General features: G+C 53.0%; 7 protein-coding genes across 7 annotated transcripts; 4 read left to right on the forward strand and 3 right to left on the reverse strand.

The window, feature by feature from the left end:
• Window positions 1–2: 2 nt before the first annotated feature.
• On the forward strand, window positions 3–1,121 carry CKM354_001095400 (tRNA N6-adenosine threonylcarbamoyltransferase; the record flags this gene model as incomplete). Its single annotated transcript, XM_044806427.1, has 1 exon — window positions 3–1,121. One exon carries the CDS (start codon window positions 3–5, stop codon window positions 1,119–1,121), a length of 1,119 nt encoding a protein of 372 aa, XP_044662362.1.
• A 1,835-nt stretch (window positions 1,122–2,956) lies between these two features.
• On the forward strand, window positions 2,957–3,639 carry CKM354_001095500 (uncharacterized protein; the record flags this gene model as incomplete). Its single annotated transcript, XM_044806428.1, has 4 exons — window positions 2,957–3,051; window positions 3,105–3,241; window positions 3,300–3,526; window positions 3,577–3,639. 4 exons carry the CDS (start codon window positions 2,957–2,959, stop codon window positions 3,637–3,639), a joined length of 522 nt encoding a protein of 173 aa, XP_044662363.1.
• Window positions 3,640–7,460: 3,821 nt separating this feature from the next.
• Window positions 7,461–9,112, reverse strand: CKM354_001095600 (uncharacterized protein; the record flags this gene model as incomplete). Its single annotated transcript, XM_044806429.1, has 3 exons — window positions 7,461–8,394; window positions 8,444–9,006; window positions 9,080–9,112. The coding sequence occupies 3 exons, from the start codon at window positions 9,110–9,112 to the stop codon at window positions 7,461–7,463; spliced, it is 1,530 nt and encodes a 509-aa protein (XP_044662364.1).
• Window positions 9,113–9,708: 596 nt separating this feature from the next.
• Window positions 9,709–11,173, forward strand: CKM354_001095700 (E1 ubiquitin-activating protein AOS1; the record flags this gene model as incomplete). Its single annotated transcript, XM_044806430.1, has 2 exons — window positions 9,709–10,074; window positions 10,124–11,173. 2 exons carry the CDS (start codon window positions 9,709–9,711, stop codon window positions 11,171–11,173), a joined length of 1,416 nt encoding a protein of 471 aa, XP_044662365.1.
• A 526-nt stretch (window positions 11,174–11,699) lies between these two features.
• Window positions 11,700–13,493, reverse strand: CKM354_001095800 (uncharacterized protein; the record flags this gene model as incomplete). Its single annotated transcript, XM_044806431.1, has 2 exons — window positions 11,700–12,786; window positions 12,859–13,493. 2 exons carry the CDS (start codon window positions 13,491–13,493, stop codon window positions 11,700–11,702), a joined length of 1,722 nt encoding a protein of 573 aa, XP_044662366.1.
• Window positions 13,494–14,065: 572 nt separating this feature from the next.
• On the forward strand, window positions 14,066–14,779 carry CKM354_001095900 (uncharacterized protein; the record flags this gene model as incomplete). The annotated part of the gene is made up of 3 exons (XM_044806432.1): window positions 14,066–14,079; window positions 14,151–14,311; window positions 14,379–14,779. The coding sequence occupies 3 exons, from the start codon at window positions 14,066–14,068 to the stop codon at window positions 14,777–14,779; spliced, it is 576 nt and encodes a 191-aa protein (XP_044662367.1).
• Window positions 14,780–15,329: 550 nt separating this feature from the next.
• On the reverse strand, window positions 15,330–16,644 carry CKM354_001096000 (uncharacterized protein; the record flags this gene model as incomplete). Its single annotated transcript, XM_044806433.1, has 2 exons — window positions 15,330–16,429; window positions 16,479–16,644. 2 exons carry the CDS (start codon window positions 16,642–16,644, stop codon window positions 15,330–15,332), a joined length of 1,266 nt encoding a protein of 421 aa, XP_044662368.1.
• Window positions 16,645–16,687: the final 43 nt, after the last annotated feature.

Genomic DNA, 16,687 nt, shown 5'->3' on the forward strand with positions numbered 1-16,687 from the left:
CCATGCCTATCGCTCTCGGCCTGGAGGGCTCCGCCAACAAGCTCGGAGTGGGCGTGATACTGCACCCAAACTCCTCCACCCTGTCCTCTCCGCCGTCTCCGCACGATAGCGCGCATTCGGACGATGGCCTCAGAAAACAGGTCGATTCTCAGCCTGTGCAGATCCTATCGAACCTAAGACATACGTTCAACTCTCCTCCTGGTACAGGCTTCCTGCCAAAGGATACAGCAGCTCATCATCGACGATGGGTGGTCAGGATGGTCAAGCAGGCTATCAAGCAGGCCGGCGTGCAGATTGAGGACATTGACTGTATATGCTTTACCCAAGGACCTGGCATGGGTGCTCCTCTGTCAAGCGTTGCTATCGCTGCCAGAATGCTAAGCCAGCTCTGGGGCAAGCCTCTGGTTGGTGTCAACCACTGTGTAGGTCATGTTGAGATGGGCCGCGCGATTACTGGCGCTCAGAATCCTGTGGTGTTGTACGTCTCGGGTGGCAATACCCAGGTTATCGCATACTCTGCGCAAAGGTACAGGATCTTCGGGGAAGCACTTGACATCGCTGTTGGCAACTGTTTAGACCGATTCGCGCGAGTGCTCGAAATTCCAAACGATCCAGCTCCAGGTTACAATATTGAGCAGCTGGCGAAGAAGGGCAAGGTCTTGCTGGAGCTCCCGTATGCAGTGAAGGGCATGGATGTGAGCTTCAGTGGTATACTTGCCAAGGTAGAGGAGATGGCACACCGATTGGGCAAAGACTGGAAGGACGAAGAGAGTGGAGAGCTGATCACACGAGAGGATCTGTGCTTCACGCTGCAAGAGACTGTCTTCGCCATGCTGGTCGAGATCACAGAGAGAGCGATGGCGCACGTTGGCAGCGCACAAGTCCTCATTGTTGGTGGCGTGGGCTGCAACATTCGCTTGCAAGAGATGATGGGCATCATGGCAAGTGAGCGCGGAGGCAGTGTCTTCGCCACTGATGAGCGCTTCTGCATCGACAACGGCATCATGATCGCTCATGCCGGTCTGCTGGCCTATGAGATGGGCTTCCGGACGAAGCTAGAGGAGACCATGTGCACGCAGCGCTTCAGAACCGACGAGGTTCTGATCAATTGGCGTGATTGAGATATTCTTGGCCCGCGAAGTGAGATTCGATGATTTCCATCACTTCACATCCCAACGGTTCCGCACGGACACATGCAATCTTGAGACGGCGAAACAGCCTCACTCCAGTAAAGTAAAGTCTGAACACCCAGCTGTTCACAGGTCAATTGTTATCAAGAGGGCGCCCACCCCCATCGGCCTTGGTGCTCCAGACATCGCACAAGCATCTTGCTACGACACACCACAAGTGCAGGCATGGTCGCTCAGCAGGATTCCACCAGCATGCCCGCCGGCTTCTCGTCGCCGTTCAACATGGTGCAGACGGCCAGTCCTACCACGACTCGCGAGCCTTTCATCGAGCGGTCGCAGACAACGCCGCATTGAACAAGCATATGCAAAGTCCAGGTTCTCTTCCATCGAGCAGCATCGCCATGAGCAGCTTGACAACACCTTCACCATGGAGAACCTGATCAACGACGTCATGTGCAGCAGCTTTCCGCTTGGAGATGGTCCCAGATTAGGTCGCGCATGCCCAAACGCAGTGGAAGATGCTGTGTTCTTGGGCAGCGAGATTTGAGTGAAGAAGCAAGTTTCTCGGGCTCCTCACTTCCAGGTCTGCTGCGCGCATCTTCACAGAGGATGCGCTGCTGATGGTAAGGCGGCGATGCAAGGACGTAGTTTCTCCCACTTACCTCTTCAGGTATCTGTGTCGGGCCTCATCAGGAAGTCTTGAAGGACGATGGGCACACCAACATTGCTACTCGTACTTGTGTAGGAGCCACCACTGTCCGGGAGGCAGTGCGATATGCTAAGCTCCTCGCTCTTCGATGGGCGCAAAGAGAAGGTCTTGAGCGTCTTGAGCATTGTGAGCTGCATGGCTGGCAACGAAGTAATCCGCACGACGGAGCTCTCGGCCAGTATCGATCGAATGGCCTCCAGAACAAGTGCTGCTCATGCGAGCCTCGAGTGGTGTGCACCAGAACCGTCTCTCCTTTTCCACTACCGCCGCAGAACTTCTACTCGGCCTCAACAGGCAACTTCGGCATCGCCAGCGATCACACGATGCCCCTTCGCTTGGTCCTCAGCACGCCCTGCGATGCGGAAGGAAGGCCTGCAGCTGCCCAACGGTCTCCTTCACTTGACTGGCATGGCGGACATCGAGCGCCTTCCTACATCTCCAACTGTGGCGGGAACTCGTACGGTGGAGCTTCCTCGTAGCCAGGAAATAATATCCGTGAATGTCCAAGCTGTTTTCGGGAGCGCACTCTGCAGGGTCCCCTGTTTGGTCGTGGCATAGAGTGCCGAGGGTTGGCGGTCCCAACAATAGGAGGGTCTGGAGGGTAGAAGAGTTGTTGCTAACTCCAGCGTGCGTGCACCTACGCTGAGAGGTAGGCAGCAGCAGCCCTTCCATGCGCGTACCGTTGATGGCGGGAACGCCCATGCACTGGTGACGACAAGCGTTCCCAGTGGCTGGGCAAGAGGCTGCACAATCTTCAGGAAGTTTTACTGCCGATTTGATCGATTCCCACAATCAAATGGGCCAGGAGTTGCGCAGTGAGCTAGGAGCCAATGGGAAGGCAGCTCTTACGGTGCGTTTGTTTGGGGGTTCAAGTCCCGCCTTTCTCCCCTCCCGCCCTATCCCTTTTTCTTCCCACACACAGTCAAAAACTCGCACCATCGAGCTTCTCGACCGCTACAACAACCATCACCTCAAACCATTACAAATCAACACATCTCTCTACTTGTAAGAGTGCCCCCATGGAAGCTCGACAACTCCGCCGTCACCCCGCGACCGCACCCTGACTGACTTGACCTTTACAGCGACCACCCACCCTCACCATCCCTCACCCACAATCATGTCTGAGGCTTCCGGCGCCCCGAACGGTGACAGCGAGTTGTTCAACATGCGCGAGCAGAAGCTCATCCTCGCTGCCATGGGCTCCCTCAAGAGGTCCGTCCCCATCGCAACCTGTCTCATTACAACCTGCTGACAACCCCTTTAAGTGGCCCACCAGACATCGACATGGATACCTTCATGAAGCTTGGTGGCTTCAATACGAAGAAGACCGCTCAGAACCAGTGGGGCGCACTCAAGAAGAAGCTGGCCGCCAACAATCCTGACGGCGAGGAGGGCGCTGCTGGTACGTCGCGTCGCAGCACCCAATTACTACTTTATACTCGACTGACACTTTGCCACAGCCAAGACTCCGAAGACGCCATCCAAGACGCCCTCCAAGAAGCGCACCAAGAAGGATGCCGACGACGAGGACGGCGCCGATGGTGGCGAGGGCACGTCTTCGAAGAAGGCCAAGACGCCAGGCAAGAAGAACGCTCTCGACGGCGACGGCTCTCCGACCAAGAAGGCTCCGGCCAAGCCACGCAAGAAGAGTGTGGCTGTCAAGGGCGAGGAGAACGGCACTGAGGAGGTAAGTTTCATGGTCGATATACATACAACGCAGCTACTGATATGACATAGGCTCCCGTCAAGTCCGAGGTCGCCGCCGACGGCGAGGAGGACGCTCCTGGCGAGGAGGAGTAGGTCCCAGTCGCCTCTTCTCCCTTCCTTCCCCCTTCCCTCCCCTCCGGCTACTTCATCAACGCTCCTTGACGCCGCGCGCCATCACGAGTAGATAGATTGCTGGTGGACGAGACATCCTGCGCGTGCTATAAGCACTGAAATGAGCTGAGAATTGGCTACGAAAAGCATATGACTCTGAGGACACGATACGCATTCCAGCAAGCATGATCTTGGTTTGGTGCTACGAGGAAGTGTCAAATGCTAGAATAGCTACGAAATGAATGAGAAATTACGAGAAAATTTTTCAATTGGATGTTATTGTCACGTATTTTGAGGTTTCGAGGGCGATTTTTGGTAAAGTGAAGCGTTGTGAAACGCTCGTGCATGGCAGTCTCGTCCGTTTGCGCACGAAGGAAGGCACGTGCGTGAATGATTGCACTCGACAACGTCTTTGCGGAATGCTGAGCAAGCTGAAGGAATCCATTCATTCTGTGACTTTATAAGTTTACTCGGCCGCGGGTTATACAAATACTACGGTGATCTGCACTCGAGACAGCTGAAACAAGCGAAAGTTCTGGCTGAATTCTTGTATTCTCGTGTTGCAGCGAACAATGGCAGGCACCTATGTGAAACTTGTCCTCGAGAATGCGCCTCTAATTCTACAGAGCGAAGTGAAGACTCGACTGTTTCTGTTGTTTTGCAATAAATCTCGGCTGCTAAATGGCGATATTGCCTCGATGCTTCAAGCTCGAGAAAATGCGAAATGGGTGATTTTCTGAGCTAGATGCTCACGTTCTCGGCCTTGTGGGTGTTATGCAGGCCACTTGTGTAAGTTCTTGCCCTCGAAAACGTATCTTCAGTTTGTCGGAGTGAAGTGAAAAAGCCGATCAACTCTATTACTTCAGTACAGCTCTCAGCCACACCACGGCGATAACTCCAAGGTATTCCGCACTCGAGAACTGAGAGAAATACGAAGACGCGGGCTGAGTACCTGATTCTCGCCCAGCTGCGCAGCTTCCAAGGCCCAATGCAACCTATTGCCTTCAGGGATACATCTTCGGACCGGCAGAGTACTCTAAGCAGATCAATTCACTCTGCCGCTTCATGAGGAGTCTGTGCAACCGAATTATAGCAATACGCCTGTGCTTCATATCTCAGCAATGGGAAGTAGAGAAAATTGAAAGACGTCCACTCCTTCTTTCCGCGTTTCGAATGCTCCTGCCGGTTGTTCTCAACCATTTGCTTATGACTGAAGGCACGTGGGTGCACCACTGCTCTCAAAAACGTACCTTCAAATCCGCAGAGCGAGCTGGCCAAATCTTCACTTTCTGTTACTGTACTAAAGCCCTCAGCCGCCAAACAATAGCAACTCTCGTGTGATTCGGCGCCGAAATATCAGAAACAGGTCAAGCGGGACAGATTTCACGTTCTGTTCTCAACATGATGCTTCATTCCTCTGGGTCAAATGCTACGTTCCCGCGCGGTCTCACAGAACAGAAAGCAAGTGCATGGCAATATCGCACTTGACAATGCATCTGCGAAATTCAGAGTGAACTAATGGACGCAATTGACCCCACTACTTCATTCAAATCTCAGCCACTTGGTCATTACAACACAGATGTGCTTTGCATTGAAGACTGAGAGAGCGATGGAGCTAACTCCTTTCCTGCAGCTCAGTCGTCGTCCTTGGGAATTGTTTCTCGCCCCATCGCTCGTAATGCAAGGCCCTTGCAATAACTATTACCCAGGACAAGAGATTTCCTGGTCCTGGAGCGACTTGATGCAGTCTTTCTTTTCTGCAACTTCTCCTGACTCTCAGCAACTGAATTGTCCCAAGTCTGAAGATTTTCAAATTTCAAAATTCGGAGAGCAATAACAGTTGCTCCTTGTCTGCAAGTGATGCGTCGTCCTCCAGGACGGATCCCATACTCTCTCAGCAGGTCGCTTGCAGTAAAAGGCACCTGAAAGGATAATGGCCCTTGAGAACAAGGTCACGATATATGGAGCTATTCGAAGGATTCCCGATCTACTCTGTCAGTCCACACGAGTCTCAGCCTTGAGATCACCACAAATCCAGTGTAGCTCGGGGCTCAAGAATTTGGAGAGCCATTGAAATGTCCTCTCGTCCACGGAAAGTGTTTAAATCTCTCCCAGCACTACTAATCACGGCCACTCCTGCACTTTGTATTCTGATTACAGCCACGATTGCTTGGGTTTGCCTGCCCACTTTGTTTGCAATTGTCATAGCTCGCACCCCAACGAGAGCACGGCACGGAGTTTCTCTGCAAAGCTCCGTAGGAAATGTATTTGGTGCCGTCTTTAAATTCGGCCTTCACGATATCCGAATCTTTTGGTTCTGGTCCGTATGTGTCTTGAGTAACTCGAGGGTGGATCTGTTTGGTTTGAGCAGCCGTGGCCGGATTGTCGTGATGATGAGCTGGTTGATCTGGCGACTGATGATGATGATTTTCTCCTATCATGAAAGGAGAAGTTAGTTGTGCTTTGATCTGATGATAATGGTCGAAACTGACCAGACGCTTGCAGATGGGCAGTAGAGGGCTTATATTGGTCTTTAGGAATGGCAGCGCTGTTGGCAATTGCCGCAAGGGCTACGAGCATAAGAGTAGTCTTCATATTGGTTGATCGGATGGAACGTCGTTAGGTGGAAGGGATGGTGAACTGAGCATTTGATGACCACCATCGAGGGGATGAGCGACCATACCGCTTAAATATGTCGACTCTCTCGCGGAGGGAAGTGTCGGAGAGCTTGACACGCCATGTCGAAAGGAATTCTGGACTGGGTACGTGCGAACGCGAATCCCTTGCAGCCTGCTGAGTGTTGCTGTTAGAGAAGGGGGCCGTTGCTCTGCGGAGTTGCTGTGTGATGGCTCATCCATGGTGAATCGCCCGTGCAATGATACGACAGCGCCACACACAGTCAGAGCATAAGCGGAAAGCGTCGTCACTCTCGTGGTGTAAAATTCCGGGAGACGGTAGGAGAAACTCCCCAGCTTATGTCTGTACACTCGAGCAAAGACAAGAGCAATCAGCTACCGAGTTGAGATTGCCATGTCGCCCCTGAGGCTATTGCTTCCCAGCATCTTCACTGTGCAGGCAGCAGTCTGCGTTTTCGACTTAGTCTCCCCTCGAGGAATATGCGATGTCGGCTATGGCATAATCCAGTGGAGCTACACACGATGCTCCGGTAGCATACAAACCAGCGTTCTGACATTATGAATGGTCAATGCGCCCACGAATGGATATACCCTAAGTAAGCCGAAGTCTCCTGTCTAATAAGGGTATGTACCGGTGCCATAGCCTTGGAGTGACGCCCACACAGTAAGAATATGCCAAACCTTAGCCTCGGTCTGTGTCTGCGTCGTAATCATAGACAGCTGGGTCAGCCCTAAGTATCTATAAGTCCATTGCCTAAAAAGGAAGGAACCGGTGCCACAGTCAGGGATCGTAGAATCTGCGAGTCCTTGTTCTGTGTCTACGCGGCTACCGCGGGCATTCAGGCGCGTGACTATCCATAGTGAGTCGTTTGCTGACAACTGCTATGTTTGGTGTTCGTAATTGTTGAACTGGTCGGTGACAAGCTCGAAGACAATATCGAAACCCGAATCCATGCGGTGTTGATGCCAGACATAGCACGGACGACTAGTCTCGAAAGCTTGGGCGATTCGAATTGGATGGCGCCGAGCATTGTAGAAATTTTTCATAAATTGGCACAGCTTACGGACCCTTCTGACAGTCCATGATTCTCAGTTTCCATTGATCCAAGAATATATCGCTGCGTAAAGATCATCCATCATCCATCATCGCTCATCATCGTCATCATACTACCGAAAGTCTACAGCGGGAAAGAAACGCGCTCCGCCATAGCCCTTAGCTATGATACTTTGCACGTCCACGTTGCTCCGATTTGCCCAAAGCTTGAGCAAAATAAATCGCCCAGATACTGGAGGATCAAACTTGATAGCAACCTTGTACTTGCCCCTTCGAATGTGGAAGCGAGCTCGGGTGACATTCGGGTCATTCAGGCAGTCGTCATAATATTCAGTGCCCTCCGCTGCTTCGTCTTCTGTCTGAGGCTGGTAATATGAAGGACCGTAGCCTGGCTCTGGACCTTGCTGAGATGCACTGTCGCGTTCATCGAGCTCATCCTGTTGCGGAGAACCAGCCATATTTGTTCGTGCCATCATGGCATCCAGCCGGCGGAGATTCCACGAATCATTACTGCGCTCTTCTCTCGGTATGCCAGCCCAGCGAGCGCGATCACGATCCCAATTGTCTGCTTCATAGCGACGCCGCATGTGGCGCAACCGATGGAGTCGGAAGTCGAGCACTTCCTGTGATGAGCTCTCCTCAGGACCGGGCTCTTCGTCGCTAAGTAATGTCACAGGCAGGCTGTCTTCAGTCGTAGCGAAAGAGTCAGCATCTGCTCCGGCAGGCGGCAAGTCACAGTGTGTGTCTGCATCTTGCCGATCGAAGTTGTAGTAGTCATCATCATGATCATTATTTGACTCGCCCGCAAGGTCGTGTGCAGCATCGGCACGATCAGCGTAGCTGCGTTCTCGATCGAGCGCAGCACTGACCTCGGGGTCACGAAGGGCATCAGACAAAGTTATGCGTTCAGACGCCGGCGCAACTCTAGGGCGCCGTCGTCGGTAGGGCGGAGTGTGCACACCGTTCAGTCTGGCATGCTGTGGCGGATCCATGTACTTGCTGAGGTCTTTGCAAGTCATTGCTACATAGACAAGACCTTCACGAACACTGCAGATGGTCAGTAGAGTTTCAACAGCGAGGCAAGGAGAGGCAGTACGGGGCAGTGAAGCCATGCTCAGGCCCGCAAATGTGCAGCTTCTCCAAGCAGAAGGGCGTGTCGTCAGCATGCTGGAGCACGATGCTGCTGCTGGGTCTATCAGAGCAGTAGACACTCTTGTCGTGTCGCAGCAAATTGTCAGAACCGAGATAGGTTTGAGGATGACGCGGGTCTCGGTGCTCGCCTCCATCGCAGCTGATGATGTCGAGCTTCAGTTTGCCAGGCTCTACTTGGCCATAATGCCCATACTTGATGGATTGTTTGGGAAGAATCGAGGCCTCCGAGTCCAGCCTCCTGCGCTTCGGCCTTCGCCTACCAGCACTGTCCTCATTCCATGTGCCTCTATCATCTGAGCCGGGCGAGCGTTGGCGGCGTCGTTGCATGGGAAAGCGCGGCGATCGGCCGAGGGGAGGAACAGGCGGCGGTGGGCGTGCTGGCGGAGCTCCGAGGTCAGCCATGTCACTGGGAGTCATGTCTGCGGTAGCTTGCAACGCGTGATGGAGGCGATTTCGGCGACTTCGTGGGGTGGAAGACTCCGATGCGGGCGGGTCATCAAAGTGTCCCTTTGTACGTCCACATCAGTGACTCGTTCCCGCGAGATACGCAGTATGGTGCAGGAGCAGGGTGCGAGCATACCCGTATCGAGGCAAACGGTCTTGGGTCAGGCATCGCGCAGTGGCGGGCGGTGTCCGCTCTGGCGGCGCGGTTGGGGTGGGCGGAAGGCAACAATGGCGGGAGGAATACGGCGGCAGCATGTGCGGGCGGAGTCTGGTGATGGGGTGACCATCCGCGTGGGCAAACGATCTCGCTACTGAGGGCGGAATGTGTCGATGTTCACAAGATGCTGGCCTGGCGTGTCAGACTGCCTGCCACAATGACAGAGACGCCCGCTCACGCTTCGTGCCATGCGGCCTGCAGTGACGATGTCGCTCGGCGGCTCGGAACAGACCCTGACTGCACGGCGCGCCGAACCGGAACTCTCCTCGATCTTGGCATGCGCATGCGCCTTCCACTCCGCGACATCAACATTTGTTCCGCCATCACTTGTCACCGTGTCTCCTACAGCACTTCCCAGCACTTGCATCTCCATCCGCGCATCCAAATAGCTTCATCTTGAGAAGTACGCATCTATCGAAGGCCCAGGCAACCCACAAGCACTTCCGGCGCATCCTGGTTCTGGCCGTGCCACGCGATTCACAACTGGAGCCAGGCCGACATCAAGCACCTGGGGCCACGAGGTAGTCAAGTGAGCGCCAGCATTCGCCATGGACACAATGGAAGCAGCCATGCCCGCAGCAGACACTCCCCAAGCTACAACCAACGGCGTAAATGGTCACAATTTTGACACCACGGCGATGAATGGAGATGTCGAAGGAACTGTCGCGCCGGGTCTGAGCGCCGACGAAATGGCCCTGTACGATCGACAAATTCGACTCTGGGGCGCGAAAGCACAAGAACAGATCAGAAGAGCCAAAGTTCTTTTGATCTCCCTTCGCGCTGTTGGCACAGAGATTGCAAAGAATCTCACTCTCGCGGGCATTCAGGAGCTCATCATCGTTGATAGTGACGAGGTGACAGAAGACGACCTTGGGTCTCAGTTTTTCCTACGAGAGGAGGACATCGGAAAGCCGGTGAGCATTCCTACGAATTCAAATTGTCGCTAATACTGATATCTCGCAGCGCGCTGAAGCAGCCATTGCGAGGATACAAGAGCTCAATCCACGCGTGAAGGTGAGATCTGAAGGGAGCCTGCAAGATCTTCTCATGAAGGATCAGACCTACTATGCTCCATTCAGCTGTGTGATTGCCTGTGATCACGACATCATGACTCTCTCGACTATCAACACTGCTGCGCGATTCGCGAGCCGACCCTTCTATGCTGCTGGCATCCATGGCTTCTACGGCTACATTTTCGCGGACCTAGTGGGCCATGAGTTTGTGATCGAGCGCGAGAAATCGAATGTGCCCACAACCATCAAAGCAGAGACCATGACTCGATCTGTCGTCAGCGTCACGAACCGAAAAGAGAATAACGGGAAGACCACTGAGATTGTTAAAAAGGCTGAAGTCTACTGCCCACTTATCCTGGCCAACTCATCACCACTACCAATGGAAGTCATGAGCAACCGTAGGAAACTCAAGGCTGTGTCGCCGCTCTTGCCATGTCTGCGCGCACTCTTCGATTTCCAGCGCGAACAGTCGCAACTGCCGGACCTCAACAGGAAGGAGCACATCATCAGATTCAGCGAGCTTGCCAAGCAAAAGACTGCTGAGCTACTGCTGCCGCCTGACACTCTCAACGGCGAGTTCTTGAAGAGCTTCATGCAGAATATAGGCTCCGAGATTACACCAACTGCTGCTTTTGTCGGCGGTCGCCTCAGTGAGGATGTCATCAATGTTCTCGGCAACCGTGAACAGCCGATTCAGAACTTCGCACTCTTCGATGGCGACTCCCTCGATGGCCGGATCTACAGCTTGTACAGCATGCCACCGGAGCTCATGGCCTTTAACCCAATGTTGCAGCCTCTTGATGGCGGAATGGTAGGCATGACAGGGCAGTTGGACGCCACACAGATCAATGGTGGCATGCAGACCAATAGTGGCATGCAAAATGATGGTGGCATGCAGAACAATAGCGCCATGCAGAACGGAGGGGATCTTTCGAACATCATGCCTCCTGCAAATCCCAACAATAACATCGACATGCCGAATCCTGGCCAACCCAACTAGGAGTCATCAGTTCCAGGAGTTCAATATCGCACAAGGCAATTCGGTGGACCATTGATGCCGCCGATGGCAGCGCAAGACTCTCGAGCAGAAACGCTTTCAGCAGGGTCGTCTCAACCTGTGGACCCTTTCGCTGCGCTATATACCCGACTAAGGCGCATGCAAGATGCCCGCCCAGATGAGATCCTTGAGTTCAGAAACATAGGAGGAAGAGGCGTATTTGGTTGGCGAAAGTTCGACTAGCGATCGAATTAACATAACGCATCCATGCCTTCTATTTTGGCTTGCGAGTGGTATTGCGCATGCATGCCTTCTCCATTGGCTTAGGAGTGATTCTGCAGACCATGCCCTCCATATTGGCTTGACGATTCGCTGAGACCCATACAAATCCGCGCATCTCACCGCCTCTTCGAAAGGACTACACAACATCGAACAATCGATGTACGAGCTTCGCGTAAGAAGCAGAACGGACCAAAAGAGAGGCAGAGAGGAAGCATGAATTCAAGATTGGCAAGAAGTAAAGCCACTACTACGCCTGCGATGATGCAGCAGGCACTCTACTCTTCAACCCCGTCTTAGTTTCCGTATGCTCCGTACTAAGCTTCCGATGCGCAATAAAAACACAAACCAACAAACCCGTCCCTGAAAGCGCACAATACATAATCCACATATGTCGAATACTCCAAGCATAAGCCGCTTCCACCACTTCCCTCTGCATCGTATCCTGAATCGTCTTGATAAGTTCCACATTCGCCGCTGCTTTGCTGTCCGAGAATGCATCGATCAAAGTGTTGTCGAGCCCAGCTCGTTCTAGTTCACCACTTCGTTTGTTCATTCCATTTTGAAACACAACCCCGCCGAGAACGAGAGACATTGCCGTCGCGACATTTCGGATGAAACCGAAAGTTGCGGTGGCGGCCGCAGTATCGTCCTGAGGTGTTGTGCTTTGAACTGCGACGAGAGGAGCTTCGAAGAGACAACCTGATCCGAACCCCACAATGAGTTCGAAGCCGATGACTGTAGCCAGAGAAGTACTTTCTGTCAAACTGCTGTAGAGTCCTGTACCGATTGTAAGAAGCACAAGTCCCACCCAGATGATTTCTCGATAATGGCCGGTCTTGAGCATGATGAAACCGTTGACGATTCCCATGACAGCTTCTGGAATCGCGTATGGTAGAATCAGAACTCCAGAACGAAGAGGACCGGCTTGTTTGACTGATTGGAAATAAAGCGGCATATAATAAGAAGCAGCGATAAAAACCGTTCCATGACAGAAACAAACCGCAAACGCCGCGCTTGTGGATCGGTTTTTGAAGATTTCTAATGGCATCAGAGGATACTTTGCGATTTTCTTCTCGGTGAAGAGGAACAGAGCTGCCATTACGACGCCGAAGATGACGAGGCAGATTACGGTGGGGGAGTTCCAGGGGAAAACTACGCCGCCGAAGTCGAGGCCTAGGAGGAGCATGAGGACTACGCCGACGATGGAGATTGTGCCGAGCCAGTCGAAGGCTATGAGGCCCGAGGTGAGTTTTGTGCGGGGGTTGTGTACGTCGAGCCAGATGAGGAGCATGGCGAAACTGCAGAAGCAGATGGGGAGGTTGAGCCAGAAAATCCTGCAAATCAAAAATCAGTAAGCCAAATTTGAACAAAATGCGGTCTGGAAGATTGGGATGTTGTCGACTCACCATCTCCAACTAACATACTGCGCCAAAGCCCCACCAACCAACGGCCCAATCCCCCCAGCCAAAGCCCAGACAACATTCACCATGCCCAAAAACAAAGTCCTCTGCCTCATACTAAAAAGATCCGAAATGGTAATATTCACCAACTGAATCAACCCGCCCGCCGCAGTCCCCTGCAACGCTCTCGCAGAAATTAACATTTCGACATTATGCGCTCTGGCGGCGATAATACTCGCGACGAAAAACCACGCAACAGAGGATAAGAGGGCGGGTTTCCGACCCCAGATGTCGCTGATTTTGGCCCAGATGGGGCCTGCGGCGGCGTCGGCGAGGAGGTAGGCGGAGCCGATCCAGAAGTAGCCGGAGGCGGATTGGAGGTCGGAGGAGATTGTGGGGATTGCGGTGGCGACGATTGTGTGGTCGAGGGCGGCGATGAAGAGGGCGAGGTAGAGGGCTAGAAGAATGAGGGCGAGGCGGAATTTTGTTCGTGGGGGACGGGTTTCTTGGGAGTCGAGGATAGTGAGGTGTTCAAGGACTTGGGGCGTTGTTGTGACATTTGGGGCGATGGATTCTTGGGCGTGTTGGTCTTGTGGCATTTCAGGAATGATGTTATGTGTGGCTTCTTTGGAGTCTGCCATCTTTTCACATCAGAAGTCCACGAATGTGGATGTGTGTATTCGTGAGGTGAAGAGAAAGGTATACGGAAGAAGATATACTTGACCGCTTGACGTATATTCGCCCTCATTTTCGCTACGTGATTACGCGATGCGGTTAGCTGTGATGTGGCTCGCAGCCCCTCGCAGCTCCCCGTCGGCCACAGCTTACATGCCGCCGCGGGATATGTCCAAAGGGCGCGTTTAGCTTGGCAGAGGATTGTATACCAGACGACATGGTGATGAATACCACATTGAGTAGCGCAGCACGTGCTTCGCGAGTTGTCGGCAATGTTGTGGAGCATGGAAGTGAATGGGCCAGGATGGAAGCAGGCCAGCTTGCCAAGTCTTTGTGGGAAGCTTCCGTCGCCGCTGCCGCCGCTGGCAAAGAACCCTGAAAGAGAGTTGACAGCCGAAGTGAAGATACGTGGGTTTTTGCGGAAAGGATTCGTGCTCTTGCTACTTCTCTCCCATCTTCGCCCTTCTTCTCAACTTTCTTCACGTCGCGCGACAACACTCTACCGCAAGCCGCGACTGCCCACGGAACCACCGCCAACATGAACCCGCAAATGTGAGTGCGACAGCGCGAACGCCAACAACGTGGCCGTGGAAAAGAGTCGCGAGACTGACATGCAGCAACAGCACCAACCTCGTCATCATCCTCGTGATGATGCAGGCGAGCAAGAAGATCCCCTTCGAAGACCCCAACGTCCTCATGGGTGTGCGCGGTCTCTACATCGTCAGCAACATCATCATCTTCGGCATCTACATGTACGTCAAGATGCAAATCGACAAGAAGAAAGGTAAGTCACAAACCCCCTCCATCCCACACCCTCCCTCCAATCTTCTAACACTTCTCGCCTGTCACAGACATGACGGTCCTCAAATACGTCGAACCCGCCCCCATGGGCAGCACCGAAGAACCCAAAGCCGTGACCACCACCATCCACGCCTACGACCAACAACAACTCAAAGGCCTCTTCAAATCCCAACTCATGGGTCTCGGCATGATGGCCGTCATGCACTTATACTTCAAATACACCAACCCACTCCTCATCCAATCCATCATCCCCCTCAAAGGCGCTTTCGAGGGAAATTTGGTCAAAGTTCACATGTTGGGCTACTCGGCGAGCGGGGATTTGAAGAGACCTTGGAAGGCGAATGCCGGAATGATGGGCGCGTTGAACCAGGGTGCGGGCGAGATTAAGACGGATAAGAAGAGTATTGAGGCGGCGGAGAAGGCGGGTCGTGGGGGTGCTAAGGAGGAGTAAAGGAGATTCAACTCGATTGAAGGATATGGAGTTGGAAGGGCTGAACAAGGCGATAATTGCGACTTGGGTGTGTGCGTTGGTCGGATGAGTCTTCGTGGCAGATACATTCGTGTGTCGCGTGTCTACGCAAGTGGCCATCGAAGTACTTCAGTCTACCAGCGCTGAGCACCTTGGACAGTCGCATCACATAACATGAAATCTGAAAGCGTGAAGGCGACTTTGTCTACCACCATCTCTCAAAACTTCGCATGCTATTCGGGCACTGATGAATTCACGCGATCGCATCATCACGAAGCGGGTCTAGGCTTTTGGCTGATGCCTCTCCCGAGTCGTGGCAAGTTCCACCAATACGGTCAAGACAAGAAGAGCGCACTTGATCACAACTCCTGTCAAATAGAGACTTTAGATTCAAATTTTGATTTTCAATGTCTACGCTCTGCGCCATGGAGCGTTCTCATGTACCGTCGTTGCCAACCCCCGGCTTCAAGCCTACCAATCTATGGAGAAGAGCTGCAAGGGAATATGTGCGCGTGTCTCACTCGCACCCATACTACCGAATGATCATGTTCTCGTTGCCTGGTCCCGTGCCGACATACTTGACTCGCACACCCACGAATTTCTCAATGAACTCGACATATCTGCGAGCATTTTCAGGCAGTTTGTTCCAGTCCTTGATGCCGACGGTGTTGCTCTTCCAACCTGGGAATGTCTGATATGTGATATCGACCTTCTCCAGAATGCTGAGATCTGTGGGGAAGGAATTGAGCTTGCGGCCATTGTGATGATACTCTGTGGCCACCTTGAGCTCGTCGAAATCGTCCAGGATGTCGAGCTTGGTCAAGTTGATTGAATCGTATCGGTTCACACTGTGAGACAATTTGACAACGACAAGATCGAGCCACCCACAACGTCTCTTACGACCAGTGGTGACACCGTACTCTTTTCCAATGTCGACGAGCTTGTCGCCAATTTCGTTTTGCAGCTCCGTGGGGAATGGTCCTGATCCAACGCGAGTGGTGTAAGCCTTCACCACACCAATAATCTCGTCGATCTTGCGAGGGCTCAATTGCAGACCAGTCATGACGCCGCCAAGACCGGTGTTGGAAGATGTGACATAAGGGTATGTGCCGTTGTCCAGATCCAGCAATGCCGCCTGGCTACCCTCCACCAGTATCTTGACGTTGCCTTCGACCGCAGAATCGATGAGCGGTATTTGATCAACAACGTACGACTTGAGCTGTTCGCGATACTTGTCGAACCGAGCAATTTCCTCTTCCGGGTCGTATTGCAGAAGATCGCCATAGCGCTTCTTGTAGCCGTTGTACAGGTGCTTCACCTTGGAGTCGAAGATCTCCTTGGTGAAGACATCAGCCATGCGGACACCTGTGCGGGAGGCCTTGGTGGAGTATGTTGGGCCAATGCCCTTTCCTGTTGTGCCGATGTTCGCCTTGCCAAGCTCAACCTCTTCCAGACCGTCGACCTTGGTGTGCAAGTCGAGATCGACATGACATCTGTCGCTGACCAGGATGCGGTCTTTGGTGTTGATTCCTTCTTTTTCCAATTGCTCGATCTCCTTGAAAAAGTTTGGCACATGAACCACACAACCAGTTCCGACCAGATTGACACAGCCGTCGGTGAGAACGCCAGAAGCTACCAGACTGTCAGCATCGAGTCGCGGAAGTGTAGAGAATGCACCTACGCAAGATGTGCACATCGAACTTCTTCCCATTCTTCACAATGGTGTGTCCCGCATTGTGACCACCTTGGGCCCTGCAGCACAGCTGCACGCCGTTTTGTGCAATGACATCGACAATCTTGCCCTTTCCTTCGTCACCCCACTGCGCGCCGAGGATGATAGTTGCCATGTTGATGACCGGAGTGGTTTCGTCCTGGAGTTATCGCGTGAGT

This window comes from Cercospora kikuchii, assembly GCF_019650295.1.
Source record: "Cercospora kikuchii DNA, contig_00007, whole genome shotgun sequence".
In the NCBI taxonomy this organism is placed as follows: domain Eukaryota; kingdom Fungi; phylum Ascomycota; class Dothideomycetes; order Mycosphaerellales; family Mycosphaerellaceae; genus Cercospora; species Cercospora kikuchii.